Source organism: Canis lupus, chromosome 28, assembly GCF_011100685.1.
Source record: "Canis lupus familiaris isolate Mischka breed German Shepherd chromosome 28, alternate assembly UU_Cfam_GSD_1.0, whole genome shotgun sequence".
Classification (NCBI taxonomy): domain Eukaryota; kingdom Metazoa; phylum Chordata; class Mammalia; order Carnivora; family Canidae; genus Canis; species Canis lupus.
The window spans coordinates 7,417,235-7,433,518 of record NC_049249.1 but is presented as its reverse complement, the minus strand read 5'-3'; the positions used below and the strand labels follow the sequence as shown (position 1 = coordinate 7,433,518).

General features: G+C 34.6%; 1 protein-coding gene across 1 annotated transcript in view; it reads right to left on the bottom strand.

Moving 5' to 3' along the window:
• The window catches only part of EXOC6 (exocyst complex component 6), a 207,226-nt gene that overhangs the window by 160,128 nt on the left and 30,814 nt on the right, over window positions 1-16,284 (bottom strand). Inside the window, 4 exon segments of the mRNA NM_001313786.2 lie at window positions 8,119-8,164; window positions 10,855-10,945; window positions 11,036-11,083; window positions 12,342-12,513. Of these exon segments, the coding sequence (NP_001300715.2) occupies window positions 8,119-8,164; window positions 10,855-10,945; window positions 11,036-11,083; window positions 12,342-12,513 (357 nt within the window).

The following is a 16,284-nucleotide window of genomic DNA, read 5'->3' as shown; positions in this document are numbered from 1 at the left end:
ACTTCAAAGCAAGGAAGGTTATGAGAAATAAAGAGAAGCATTATATAATGATAAAACGATTAATCTCTGAAAAGACATAACAATTCTTAATGTGTATGTCCCTAATAACAGTGTCAAAATATGTAAGGCAAATTTGATAGAACAGCAAGGAAAAGAGATAAATTCACTAACATGGTTGAAGACTTCAAAACTCCTCTAACAGTAACTGACAGATCCAGCAGGCATAAATTCAGTTAAGAATATGGTCAAACTGGAGAGCACCATCAATCAACTGTATTTAACTGACATTAGCAGAATACTCCATCCAACAACAGAATATATATTCTTCTCAACCTCACAGAGAACATTCAACAATATAGACCATATTCTGGGCTATAAAATACACCTTAACAAATTTAAAAGAATAAAAATCGGGCAGCCCAGGTGGCTCAGCGGTTTAGCGCCTGCCTTCATCCCAGGGCGTGACCCTGGAGACCCCAGATCAAGTCCCACGTCAGGCTCCCTGCATGAAGCCTGCTTCTCACTCTGCCTGTGCCTCTGCCTCTCTCTCTGTCTCCTCTCTGTGTATTCTCATGAATAAATAATAAAATCTTTTAAAAAGAAAAAAGAATAAAAATCATACAGAACTAACATTATACTTGATGGTGAGAACCACAGTGTTTTTCTCCATGAGATCAGAAACAGGCAAGGATGTTTCTCCTTATCACTCTGATTTAACTATCATACTGATATTCCTTGCTAATCCATTACTACAAGAAAAAGTGCTTGCTTTGGCAGCACATACACTAAAAAAAAAAAAAAAAAACATTAAGGCAAGAAAAGGAAATAAAAGGTAATCATACTGGGAAGAAAGAAAGAAAAAGTCTTGTCTACAGATGACATGATTATCTATGTAGAAAATCCCAAAGCATCAGCAAAAAAATTCCCAGAACTAGTAAGTGATTATAGCAAGGTTGAAGAATATCAGGTTAACATACCAAAGTCAACTGCTTTTCTGTAAACCAGAAAAGAACAACTGGAATTTGAAATTAAAAACACAATACCATTTACTTTAGCATCAAAAAATGAATTATGTGGAACCCCTGGGTGGCTCAGTGGTTGAACATCTGCCTTCAGCTCAGGGTGTGATGCCGCAGTCCAGGGTTGGAGTCCCACATCGGCGTCCCTGCAGGGAGCCTCCTTCTCCCTCTGCCTATGTCACTGCCTCTCTCTCTCTGTGTGTCTCTCATGAATAAATAAATAAAATCTTTTTTAAAAAATGAATTATGTATAAATCTAATCAAATATATACAAGATCTCTATAAAGAAAACCACAAAACTCTGATGAAAGAAACAAAGAAAATCTAAGTAAATGGAGAGATATTCCATGTTCATGAATGGATTTCACAAAAATTAATTCGTAATGGGTGGCAGACATAAACATAAAACACAAAACTCTAGAAAGTAACATAGGAGAAAACTTAAGTGACCTTGGGTTTGGCAATGAGTTTTTAGAAACATCACCAAAGCATGATCTATGGAAAAAAACTAATAAGCTAGACTTTCAAAGTAATATCTTCTATCTAAAAAAACAATTCAGAGAATGAAAAAACAAGCCACAGAATGGAAGAAGATATTTTCAAAACATATATCTGATAAAGAAATAGTATATAAAATATTTTTAAAAAAACACTTAAAAGTCAGCAATAAGAAAACTACTAACCAAATTTAAAAGTGTACAAAATATCTGAACAGGGATCCCTGGGTGGCGCAGCGGTTTGGCGCCTGCCTTTGGCCCAGGGCGCGATCCTGGAGACCCGGGATCAAATCCCACATCGGGCTCCCGGTGCATGGAGCCTGCTTCTCCCTCTGCCTGTGTCTCTGCCTCTCTCTCTCTCTCTCTCTCTCTCTCTGTGACTATCATAAATAAATAAAAAATTTAAAAAAAAACAAAAACAAAATATCTGAACAGATATCTCACCAAAAAAAATACAACAGATAGCAAATAAGCATAAGAAAAAATTCTCAACATCACATGCCAATAGGGAATTGCAAATTAAAATGAGATATTATCTACATCTATTTCAATGGCTAAAATCCAGAACACGGACAATACCAAATCCTGGTGAGGGTGTGGAGCAGCAGAACTTTCATTCGTTATTATTGCTGAGAGTATAAAATAGCAAAGCCACTTTGGAAGACAATTTGGCTCTTTCTTATAAAACTAAAGTTTTTCTGTATGATCTAGCAACTATACCACCGGGTATTCATCCAAATGAATTGAAAAGTTATGTCCACACAAAAACCCGTAAATGCTTACAGCTGCATTATTTATAATTGCCAGAAATTAGAAGCAATCAAGATGTTCTTCAACAGGTGAATGGATAAACTGTACTACATCCACACAATGCAGTATTATTCATCAATAAAAAGAAATGAACTATGAAGCCACAAGAAGACATGGAAGAAGTTTATATGCATATTGCTAAATGAAAGCTAGTCTGAATATGACATATACTGTATGATTCCAACTATAGGACATTCTGAAAAAGACAGAACTATAGAAACACTAAAAAGGTCAGTGATTGGCACTGGTTGGGGAAGGTGGATGGATGGGGAAGGAGATGAAGCACAAGGGATTTTTTCAGGCAGTGAAGCTATTTTGTATGATGCTATCATGGTAAATATGACATGCATTTGTCAAAACCCACAGAACTGTACAACACAAAAGAGTGGACCCTATTGTAAACTGTGGACTTAACAACATGTCAATATTGGTTCACAAATTGTAAGAGATGTACTAGCACTCATGCAAGAAACTGTGAGGGAAAGGAAGGTATATGTGCGAACTCTGTACTTTCTGTTCAATAGGTCTCTAAACTTAAAATTATAAGCAAAGGACTTAAACAGACATTTTACAAAAGAAAATACACAAATGACCAAACAGCAAATGAAAAGGCACTCAACATCAGTCATCAGAGAAATGCATATTGAAGCCACAATGAGGTATCATTTTACATGTGCCAACATGGTTCTGTTCTAGTTGAAGGATGCAAGGATGGGCAGTATCTAAAATTCTCATTGCCAATGAGAGTATAAAATGGTACAACCATTTTGGAAAATTATTTAATGGTTTCTTATAAAAGGTAGCCTACATCCACACTTAACCCAGCAATTCTACTCCTGTGCATGTATTAAAGAGAAATATAAACATCTATCTACAAAAAGACTTGTCTGCTAATTTTATGACAGCCTTATTCATAATACCTCCAAACTGAAAACAACCCAAATACCTACCAGCTGGTAAACAGATAAGTAACTTCTTAGAACTGAATACTATTCAACAATGAAAAGAAACAAACAGTTGGTATTTGTAATAACATAGATGAATCTCAAAACATTTGGAGTGAAAGATACTAGACAAGAAAAACAGTCTATGATTCCATTTATATCAATTCTAAGAACATGTGATAGAAATCAGAAGGTCGTTATTGTAGAGGAGGAAGGAGGAATCGATTAGGAAGGGGCATAAAGGGGTGATAGAAATGTTCCATATCTTACTTGAGTGGTAATGACCAGAAGAGAGTATGAGAAAAGCTTTTCAGATAGAAATCATGTTCAAATCTTCATCTTGGTGGTTATAAAGGTGTATTTGCTTTTTAAAAACTCATGGAGCTGGAGGGTATTATGCTGAGTGAAGTAAGTCAGTCGGAGAAGGACAAACATTATATGTTCTCAGTCATTTGGGGAATATAAATAATAGTGAAAGGGAATATAAGGGAAGGGAGAAGAAATGTGCGGGAAATATCAGAAAGGGAGACAGAACGTAAAGACTGCTAACTCTGGGAAACGAACTAGGGGTGGTAGAAGGGGAGAAGGACGGGGGGTGGGAGTGAATGGGTGACGGGCACTGGGGGTTATTCTGTATGTTAGTAAATTGAACACCAATAAAAAATAAATTAAAAAAAAAAGAAAAAAAAAGAAAAAAAAGAAAAACTCATGGAGCTATATAACAGACTTATGATTTGTGTATTTGGGTCTAAAAAACTGCTAAGCAAATAACTTAAAAAATAAAAAACTGTATCACAGAGTAAATATTTCACAACACACTTGACAGAAAAGGGGCCAATCCCTGAAATAAGCAAAGATTGTTAAGCCTATTTCAGACATGCTGAACTTGAGATAGTGGTGAAATATCCATGTGAAAAGAGTAAACAAGAATCAGGGATGTCAAAGCCAAGCTTGAGATTCAAGAATCAGATTTGTGAGTCATCAGAATGTAAACCCAGATATTTTAACAAATATGAAGTGGTATTAACAAAAAAACTTTTTTTTTCGCATTTTACAAGTCAAACCAAATATATCTATGGGTCAATTTGATTCTATAGGTTGCTAATCTGCAATCTATAATGATCACCAGGAATAACATCTGCCCATACCTTTTATTTTATTACCCATATGGATATTTATCTTGACAAAAATATAGCAGAGCACCAGAAGTGGGGTCCTAAATATCTAGTGCGATGGCAGCCTGAATACATGCTTTAATAAAACCTTGCCTCCTTGAAACTCCAATAAAATAACATGAAGAGATGTTTTTTTAAGTATAAGCCTACACAGATGTAGAGAAAAGGAGAAGAACAGTAAAATTTTAGAATTTTGAAAGCTGATGGACATGTGGTACAAAAAAAAAAAAAAACTCAGCAAATCTGAGAAAATTCTAAGTCAATAGTTGAGGAGAAAAAAAAATAGTTGAGGAGACAAGCATAAACTTATTTATTCTCTAGAATCTCCAAAAATGTCAAGAATTCATAGGAATCCCACTACTTATGGAGGTGGGAGTGAAAGGAAGGCTAAAGTAAGGAATATTGGTTGAAAATGTGTTTAAGAAGCAAACTTCACTCCAGTCATCTGAGCAACAATTTTTCCCCATTTTGATAAATACTAAAGAGACTAGAACAAATAATCTCTGAATAGGGTGGGGACATTACCCAAGGTTGAAGGCAATAGTACTGATTTGAAAACAAGAGAATTAGTAGAGCCTATGTATACTAAATGCCCTCTTGAGCAACTCAGATCCCAAAATGCTGGCAGTCAGATCTTGACCCTTAAGACAGGAAACAAGAAAAGTATCCTCTAGGGAATCTGAGCAGCCCCAAAAGAAATAACTCCAGATATTAATAGCAAAGTCTCACCAACTAAACAGCCCAGCTAGATAACCTCACACAAATTCACATTCAACAAGTCCCACCCACATACTCAGAACTCCCAATCAGCCTATTACCTCTGCTACACTTAAATATAAGTAGTTAGCCAAGGAATTACCTGACATCTGAGAAACACCCCTACCCACAAAGTCAGAGATTAAAAAAACAAAAAGAACAACTGGGGTGGGGGGAACTTCGAGGAAACAAACTATATGTACGAAGACATATAAATACATAAACTTAAAATCTCAGAGAGGTTAAGACAAAGTACTGTTAACAATGAATCAAGAACAAGTTACCCTAAACAAGAAAAGAAAAAGAAAGAAAAGAAATATTTGGAGATCAAAAAATAGTTCTTAGAAATTAAAAATCAGAGAGCAGAAATGAAATAAAATCAGCATTATTTTTGTTAGATAAAAATGAAAAAACATCCGAGAAGCAGAGCAAGGAGTCAAAAGAATAAAAAATGTTAAGGAAGAAAAAAGAAAATCAGAGGACCAATACAGAAGATTAAAGATCACTATCTGTCCTAGAATCAAGAAAACAGAAAGAAAGAAATAATTCAAGAAAATCTCCTAGATTTTAAAGACATTATCAGATCAAAGCAGTTTCCAGATTAAATTCCAAATAGGTTCACCAAGTACCCAGCACAATGGAAGTAAACAGGCCCACATCAGAGCACATCATCAGGTAACTACAGACCACAGAAGAGAAGATTCTAAAAGAGAAAAAAGGAAGGTCACAAACTAAAGATGAGAAATTAGAATGGCTTCAAACTTCTCAAAGGCAACCCTGGAAGGCTAGAGGGCATGAGAGAGGTGAGTGTCTAGTGCAGGGGTATAATATACCAACCCAGCAAGCAGATCTGTTTCTAAATACCATTATTAAAAGGAACTAGAGTATCTTGCAAAATGGCTATTTCTAGGTCTAGGGCCAAGACAAGTACAATGTGGGCCTGGAACATATTATTGTGTGGCAAGAAAGTACTCAAAGACAGATGAGGACACAGAAATTGGCTTGAGGGGTTCCCCTCGCCAAATGTGGTACAATTTGAGCATCAAAAAGAATAATGAAAACAGCAGTATAATTATAACACACTATTTTTTTAAATCCATGAGTCTATACTGATAATGAAAAAGAGAAGAAAAAAGAAAGTTTTTTTTAAAAAAGCTCTTCTTTATATTAAAATGCTAATATTAATGTCTAATAAATGTCTAAGGAATGACAGAATTATAAAAATCATCATTTTGTAACCTAAATATAATAACTGATTAAAGCAAGAGGGACACCTGGCTGGCTCAGTCAGAGGAGCATGCGACTCTTGATCTTGGGAGTTGTGAGATGGAGTCCCACATTGGGCATGGAGATTACTTTTTTAAAAAAAATTAAAATCTAAAGCAAGAATCCTAAAACCAATGAGTGGAAGGTTAAGGAAATAGGACTCAAAATATCACCACACAGAATACTTAGTAATTGCAAAGAGAAAAAGATACTTTTTTCAAATGATCTAGTAGACATCCTCTTAACCAAAAGACCAAATTTAACATAATCTAGAGAAAATCTAACAGTATATGCCTTCTGATTTCATACAGTGAGTGGTACACAATATCACTTACATCATACTCCTACCAAAAACAGTTCATCTGAATCTAATCATAAGAAAATAATTAAACAAATCCAAAATGTCCTGGTCAACAGACAGGACAACTGACCTGGACCCTTTTATGAAAAACAAAGTAAAGCAGGAAGACTGTTCTAGGTTAAAGGGACAAAAAAGGACATATCAACCAATGCTTCAGGGTGGAAAAGACGATATAAGACATCTGGGATAAATGGGGAAATCTGAATATAAATATTACATTATGTTATTGAAAAAATATATAGTGCCCCAAACTAGAAAATAGTAAAAAAACATTAAAAGTTAGTTATTTAAAAACATGAATGCAAACACCAAAATAATGCCTTAAAAGAGGTAAAAGGTTTTGTGCCCCTAGCAACAAGAAATGTTAAATGGCAAGTAGGGAAGATGATGCCTATTTTTCTGCAACAAACACATAGAACTATATTATCTGAGTCTTCAAAATATGAGGATATACAACTTTGATAGAAAAAAAGTATAAAAAAGACTTTCAGGATAGCTGATGGTTCGTGTATTAAGAAGGAAAAAAATAATTCTACTAATTAGTATGAATTGGTAAAAGCCAATAAAATTCAAGTTTAACACTATAAAGCAGGATGTACACAGATTTATGAATATAGATTTGTACATAATGTACAGTGATAATTAAGCAATTATTAATAAATCAAGAGGAAATCATTATTTCCCTATTCCAAATGCAGAATATTCTCATTTATTCTGATTTTTCTCTTATTTTAAAATTGTCCATCTTTAAAACATTTTAAACATAATTATATCTAATGATAATAAATTACTTCAAATGATTTTTCATTTGCCATGTATTCATTAGTGTTATAAAACAGAACATGATCTACAGGAGCCCAGATTATCAAAATATAACTACCCACACTGCTTTCACTGTGGTTCACAATACACACTCAGCCTTTTATTGTAAGCAATGTTCACATGGAAGCTAATCAATATTTTTTATTCCTGTCTGGTTGCCCATTTGTCCTTCATCAATATTATCAATCTTTGATTTCACTTATAGAGCACATGGATCCACAAATAAATGGTTAATAATTGCTTTATTAGATGATTCTGATGGGCAATTTGCATGAAAAAGAATAAAGGTAGAAAGTAAAACTTCACATGACTCACTTTATAGTAAGTTTATCCATGCTTTTCTTAACAGAAAAATAAATGACTCTTATTAAAAACAGGAAGGAAAAAATAAAAATAAAAATAAAAATAAAAATAAAAATAAAAATAAAAATAAAAATAAAAATAAAAACAGGAAGGAAACCAACTCACCTTTTTGCAGTCATTTGTTCTTTTAGCTTACTGTACATTTCCAGCACTGCATTAAAAAATATAACTTATTTTAGCTTTCAAAATGAAAAAAACTGAGATGAAAAAATTAAAACAGGAAAGAGCCTATTATAAATTCATTAATTTTCTCTATACTTTAATTCAGGCTTATATTCTCAAATAAAATTTCATACTTCAAGTAAATAAAAACATTTTAATGTCTCTATATATTGAACATTACATTACATATAATAACGCATTTTATAGAATTTGGAACATTTTCATATGTTGATACCTATAATTGAAACATTAACCTACTAACAATTATCATATTCAGAAACTTAACATCTCTTCCTGGTAGTGGAACTGGAAGTTTGGACTTTAGTTACTCAAGAGACAACACTGAGTAAGTGAGATTGATTAATTTTAATTCAATATATCAAATAAAATACATATATCAAAAATATACCAAACACAACTGTGCTATAGCTCACTAAACAAAATTTTACACCAAAATGACAAAGAAAAAAAAAAAAACCCAAAAGCTTACAGAGCGTAAATTATAATAAAATCATAAATAAACAGAGCAAAGCAACTTTGTTTTATCATTTTTATTACAGCCTTGGAAATGCAATCATTCAATAAAATTGTTATAACCTTCAACAAGATGACATATTGCCACCAAAAAGGTTTTAATGCAACAACGCAGATTACAATTTATCCTTAGTAGAATTTCAAAGTATAAAGTGAGTAAATTATCATTGGCTCATTAAACCATTGGCTCACATTTTCACAGACTGGAGAGAGAGACAACACTTTTTTCCAGATTTTCTATTTTGGCTACTTCCCAGGGGTCTTCAAGTTTACAGAAGATACTTAGTTCACTTGTCTGAAAGTTGCAATGGTGGCAACAGTGAACCATCCAACCTCTGAATCCTATGTATATCTCTATGACAGCCCCTATATTGTAACACAGTATTTCTCACATTTTCCAACCAAAGCAGAGTGAATACATAACCTGGGGAAAAGCCAAAAACTGCTGCTACAAGTATAAAGTTTCTTTGAAGTCTCCTGTTTTATCTCAACAATTTATGTAACTTTCATATCTATCTTATTTCCAGATAAAAATAATGCTCTCCTCAAAAATAATAAGAAAAACTTAAGCAACAGGAAAATGCATTGTTTACCCTATGACTCCTTATATTCTCTCATATTCCTTCCAATGCAAGGAGGAGTGAGGCAATTATACAATAACAGTTTACTTATCTTTATTCATATTAGATTGTAGGATCCTTCAGAGCAAGGACTATGTCATTTTCAACTTTGTATTTCCATTATTTATTGTAATGGCTGACACAAAAAAGTATTTACAAGTGGATAATTCAACAAAAGGCTAGATGGACTAAAGGAAGCAATTCACAATGTGGCTATTAGGAGCACAATATTTACATGAATTCAGACTGCCTGCCCATCCAGTCTTGAAAGCAAAGACAGTAGCAGTGACAAAACTCTAACCTCTACTACCCTTTATTTCTCAATTCCAAATAGCCCCGTAGGAAGAAGCTAAAATCAGCTCTTTCTCATTCCACCAGTACCCAATTGTTTAGGCTTATTACTATTCAGGGACAAAGCAATCAAACTTAGAGACTGTCTTCATGGCTACTTCAGTGTATCTGATGGTGGCAAAGAGGTATTATTAAACATTACCATAAGGAAGTAGGTTCCTGAACCCTGAAACTGAATATAATAAGCAGACATTTTATTTACTCAAAGTTAATGTACAAATATCCATGGTTCAGAGATTAAACTGAGTAGAATTTCAATGATTCTTTAAAAAAGAAAAGTTATTCTTACAAAGTCAAAAAACAGTGTTTTTTAGTTAATAAAATCTGCTGACAATTTTAACATATAATTTGTGTTCCAAGCTAAATTTACATTATATAAATATCATACCAAGTATCTCATTCTATTTCCCTGGACATGGAGGTTCAAGTTCTTGCCAAAAAAAAAAAAAAAAAAGTTTGAAAAAATGCTACAGTAAAATGGATTCAGCTTACTATATGAAGAAAAAGATGACATACACCCTGCTTCCTTTTGTTTGAACAGGATACATCAGGGGAAAGAAAATACTGGTGAGTTTCTTCAGAATTTATTTGATGTCCCAGTACTATCAGCCATAACACAGTGATCAAACTCAGAAACCTAAAAAGTCAGACTTTCCAAGGTATAAGAGCAAAGTCAAGACCAAAGAAGGGAAAAGATCTAGCACTTTGGGATTTTTTACTTTTATCAGCAAAACGAGACTAGGATCAAAGCAAAACCAACCAGCTGAAGTGACAAACAGAAAACAGTGGAAAACTAGCAGTAAAAAATTAGGCAAATTAGGAAAGGCAAGGAAATGTAATAAAGACACTCTCCTCCATGGGAAAGTATTGAGGAAAAACAAAAAAGCAGTGGGGGGGGGGGGGGTGAGGGACAAAGGACAAACAAGGCAGGAAGGAAATGGGAGAGGTACAGGTTGTTCTAGGAAAACTGATGTGACAGATCATCAAACAAAACTTTAAAAGATAAGAAAACCATGAAAATTCAAGGACTAAAATAGATAAGAAAGATAACCATGAGCTTTTGGGGGCAATCACCAAATAATCTGTAATTCCCATAATGAATAATAACCATATGTTATGATTCAATTATAATTTCACCAAATCAAGCATTACATTATAGACAAGTTTAACTCACCTGGAAGGCATAACTGTAATTTTTCTACTACTGTTGTAATATTTCTCTGCTGAATTCTACATCGGATAATATCTTCTGTTTGGATTATCACCTTAGAAAAGGAGAAACATTCATATTTTTAAGCAAACAGTTAAATTGTATCCCACATATTGAGTATGCAAGAAATTTACTATTTTCTCACCTCCTTTCCAGCATCTTGAAATCTTCGGTTGGTATCAGTAACTTGCACCTTAAAAATAATTTCACCTTAGTTAGACAAATATGCATAAAACTGCCCTGATATAACTGCTCACCCTTGTAATCAGATCATGCTTCATGAGAAACTTAGAACAAAGAAATGCAAATTCAAATTAACTCTACAGCTTGAACTTGAACTTTTGATTGAAAAGGGCTTTTGTTAACTTCAATTACTTATGACAGTTCTTTTTAACAGATTCTGTGGCAAACTTCTCAAATTTAATCTAGATTTTTGAACTTTCCTTGCTTCTCTAAGTCTGTCAAACAATTCAAATCACAGACCCAATTGACCACTGGTCCCTTTTTGATAACTTCAATGAGGTCTATGTGCCATTCATTGTCTGTACGAAATGGTGATTGCATTTTATGGTAATTAAACATTCATACTTTGCTGAATGCAAACACTGGGTGGTTGATTAACATCAAACACGGAAATTTCAATCCACAGCAACATTTTAATGCTGCAGGTGCAGACAAAGCTCAACCTCAAATTTTCCCACATATTAAGTGACTCATTAGGTCATCATAGTAAGGAAGCACATTCTACTTTATTAAAAATCTCATTAATTTCTGAACAAAGATGCTCAGTGACCTCATTGATGCTGTATTTGGTCTCTTGTTATCTGAATATCCTTTGTATAATGGTTTTCTAATCATAACCTTGGTGAACCAGGGTCATTTTATCTGCTAAATTCTCTAAATGTAAAGAAAGATAAATAGGCCAATTCTTATAACTAAATACTTTGTATTCTGACTGAACAAATTCAAGCCTAGTTTAATAAATGTTTTTGCTGTATAGCAGAAAATACAGACCTACTTCCGTTAAGAAAATTATGCTTTGCTATTAAACTAAAAAAAAGTTTCAATATTATTAAATAATTTCAAGAACACAATCACAGTTTTTTGTTTTTTGTTTTTTAGAGGATAGTTTTTATCATTATTGTACTAATTGAAACTTTTAAATTCTAAAACTGCAAATGAGGCTTTCAGTTCTATGAATTTTTTTAGTTCATTTCCCTGCATGGAAAGAAATCCTGTTAAGTCAATGCATTACTTGCTTTACAAAAAAGAGATTACTCCTGTCATTAGCATGACAACTATGTTAATAGAGCATAAAGAACATTCCCAAATATATACACTAATTCACTTCTTGAAAATAGTACATTTAATAATGATTTGTACATATGTATTATAAACTAATACTTGACTAATGAGAGCAAAGATAAAGAGAATTTTAAAATATTTCTTACCTTCAGCTTTTCTGCATCAGTCCTTACTTTAAGGAGTTCTGTAATAGCATCTACAAAACCCTGATGATGAAAATTACACATCTTTTCAATTTCCTTGTCATGATTACGGATACAAGCATCTAACTTTTCCATAAACTTCTTGTGTGCATTTGGTTGGTCGTCATACACAGACCTGAATGTACACAAAAAAGAAAACTAACATTAACTTCCCAGTTCACCAAAATGTATTCTTTATTAAATCCATCCTTTGCAACAACTAGTAATTTTTTCTTTGCTCTGTAATCAGTATATTAAGGAGACATTCGTACATTTCAAGAATTGCTTAATTCTGATATCCAGATTTAAGCCTGTGAATATGACTTTTAAATATACAATTAAAGCTATTTATGATAATTTGCTACAGTACCAACATTAAATTAGTTACTTCAGAGCATAAGTTAATGATTTAAAATAAGCAAGCTTGTAAAACACCTAAAAACGCTTTCCTATCTCTTACATGCAAAGTCACTACTCTGAAGCTTATCATGGTCCAAAAAAAAAAAAGATGGCACAGCAGGAAGGAATGCAATTTTATAAGTACATTCCCTTAAGCAGCAGAATATTATGATAAACCCTTCCTTTCGGAAGGTATCATTTCTATTACTAATACTACAGGCCAAATTACATAGCATGCCATCTTCAGGTAACAGTTGAGGCAACAGAATAAATGCATAGGCATCACAATGTTTTCCACTTAATATAACTATGGATCAACACTTCCCTACGAATTAAGTTCTTTGCCAACTAAATACAAGTTTTAACCTATAGCAACAGCTGATAATCATTTTTTAAGGTTTTTTTTTTTTTTTTTTCTTTTCAGAGAGAGAGGAAGAGAGAGCACAAGCAGAAGGACAGAGGGAGAGAGAAAGAATCTCAAGCAGACTCCATGTTGAGCATGGAGCCTGATTCAGGGCTCAATCTCTCACCATGAGACCATGACCTGAGCTGAAACCAAGAGTCAGACACTTAATCAACTGTGTCACCCAGGTGCCCACAACGGCTGGTAATCTTTAAATAAAATTGGATTGATAGTACTGTCATTAATAGATATCATTTGTGTGAAAAATTATTTAATTTCTTTTTGAACAAGTTAATGTTAAATGAGCCACAAACCCTCTAGATATCTGGAAACTGTCCAGATATCAGGAAATAGAGGTCTGAGGCTCAGAATATGAGTCTTTAACATACTAGTGCTCAAAAAGAATCACTGAGTGAATGATTAAAGAATGAACAAATTCCTGATTTCTGTAGCACCTACTGTGTGTCAAGACATATTCTAAGTGTTTTATATTTTAAATTTTTTAACCTCACGACAAGCTTATAAAGTAGATACTGTTATTACCCTTGCTTAAAAATGTTACCAATTATGTAACATCTGTAAATGCTATAAATTCCACAACTAGCAAGGGACAGTTAAGATATGAATCCTAGTAGTCTGGCTCCAGGGTTCATATTCTCAAGGCCATATTATATTCACTACAATGTTCTTTCTATAAATATGGTGTACACATTCCTACTATAACTCAGCTCATGCTATTTCCACATAGAGGGCATCATCCTCCCTGCCAACTATCATTCAGAAAAGGATTAAACTTGCCCAAAGAAAGGTTTGGCCCTTGCCCCCAGCTACTGGGAGGTAAACCTTCAGAATGTCCTTCCTACCTGATAGTTGTCTGTGTTTACTGGAGCGTCCTGGACAATGCCAAATAATCTAAGATAGCAATGTGGTTTAGAATGTGATTTACAGTGGATGGGGGCCTTCAGCCACATTGTATCAGCTCTGGAGAGTCAGCCATGTTTATGTGACCAATCCCCAGGAAAAACCCTGGATACCATGGGTTACGTGAGCTTCCCTACTTGGCAATACTCCATGACTACTGCCATACATCACTGCTGGGAGAAGTGCTATCTGCACGATCACTGGGAAAGGACAAACGGAAGACCCCTCTCTGAACTCTCCTAGACCCTGCCTTATGTACCTTTTCCTGATGTTAATTTTAATCCATATTCTTTTGCTGCAACAAATTGCAACTGTGAATTTAACATCTTTCTAAATTCTATGAGTCTTCCTAGTAAATTACTGAACTTGAGTGTAGTCTTGAGGACTTCCCAAAAATGTGCCCCCCAATCTGCTGCCCATTGCTTGAGATTTAGTTCAATTCACATTTCCTCCAACAAGACTTTATCATTCATTTCTATGCCAAGTAATCTCTTCATAAGCAGAATAGGTAAATTTATAGTCCTTTCCACTCACTATGACACATAATCATATATTATACTTTGTACTGTAATTTAAAGCTTTCAGGGATGCCTGGATAGCTCAGTGGTTGAGCATCTACCTTTGGCTCAAGGCATGATCCTGGGGTCCCAGATCGAGTCCCGCATCAGGCTCCCCGCATGGAGCCTGCTTCTCCCTCTGCCTGTGTCTCTGCCTCTCTCTGTGTCTCTCATGAGTAAATAAATAAAATATTTAAAATAAATAAATAAACCTTTCAAATATATGTCCTATATTTTGTTTCTTCATATCAACCATAAGCTTCTTGAGGGCAGTCTCCATGTAATAGGTTTTTAATGAGTATCTATAATAATACTAGAAACAGCAATATTGGAGAACAATTATTAAAAATTTGGGCCTTTAAGAGCTGAGCTAGAACTAGACTTTGATCTTGGACATCTTCTTTTCTTTTTTTTTTTTTTTTAAAGATTTTATTTATTTATTCATGAGAGATAGAGAGAGAGAGAGAGAGAGAGAGAGAGGCAGAGACACAGAGGGAGAAGTAGGCTCCATGCAGGGAGCCCGATGCAGGACTCGATTCCGGGACCCCAGGATCACGCCCTGGGTGAAGGCAGGCACTAAACCACTGAGCCACCCAGGGATCCCCGGATATCTTCTTTTCTACCGATATTACTCTCTCAACCTCATCCAGATTTAGAATTTTATATCCCATAAGAACACTGCCACTTCCCAAATTTAGGATTCCAGCCCCAATCTCTACCCTGAACTTCAAACTTATACATTTCTCCAACTGGGTATCTGATAAGCATCTCAGATATGTCCAAAAGGATTTCCTATCTTCTCCCTCAAACCTGCTCCCCTCACAGTCTTTCTCCATCTTGTTTGTAAACACCATTCTTCTAGTTGCTCCGGCAAAAAACTTGAAATCACCCCTGACTGTTCTCTTTCTCTCACTCTCCCTACCAAAACAATCAGCAAATTCAACCACATCTTACAACCCCTACTGGTGCCATGCTGGACGAAGCCACCATCACTTTGCCTAAATGTTACCAACTGCTTCCTAATCAGTCTCCTTGATTTTACCCTTGCTTCCTTTCAATCTATTCTCAACACAGTAGACACAATGAACCCATTAAAATATCTTTTTTTAAAAAGATTTTATCTATTTATTCATGAGAGACAGAGAGCGAGAGAGAGGCAGAGACACAGGCAGAGAAAAGCAGGCTTCTCACAGGGATCCCCAGGATCACGCCTTGAGCCAAAGGCAGACACTCAACCACTGAGCCACCCAGGTATCCTGATCCCATTAAAAAATAAATCAGATCTCGTGTCTCTCTTCTGCTCAAAACCCTATTTCTCTTAAAATAGCCCATAAATCCCTATATAATGTTGCCCATGTTATCTCATTGACCTCACTTCTTAATATTTACTCTCCACTTTACTTATTCTGTGCCAGCAACACTGGCCTTTTAATGGTTCCTGAAACACACCAAGCACATTCCTGTTCTATGCTTTACACATGTTATTTCCTCTACCTGGTTCACACTTCTTACACATGGGCTGCCTCCCTTCAGGTCTTTTATCCCCTTCTTGATGAGGTCTTTTCTGGCTATAGCATCTACATTATAAACACACATGCATGTGCCCATGCACACACACACACACACA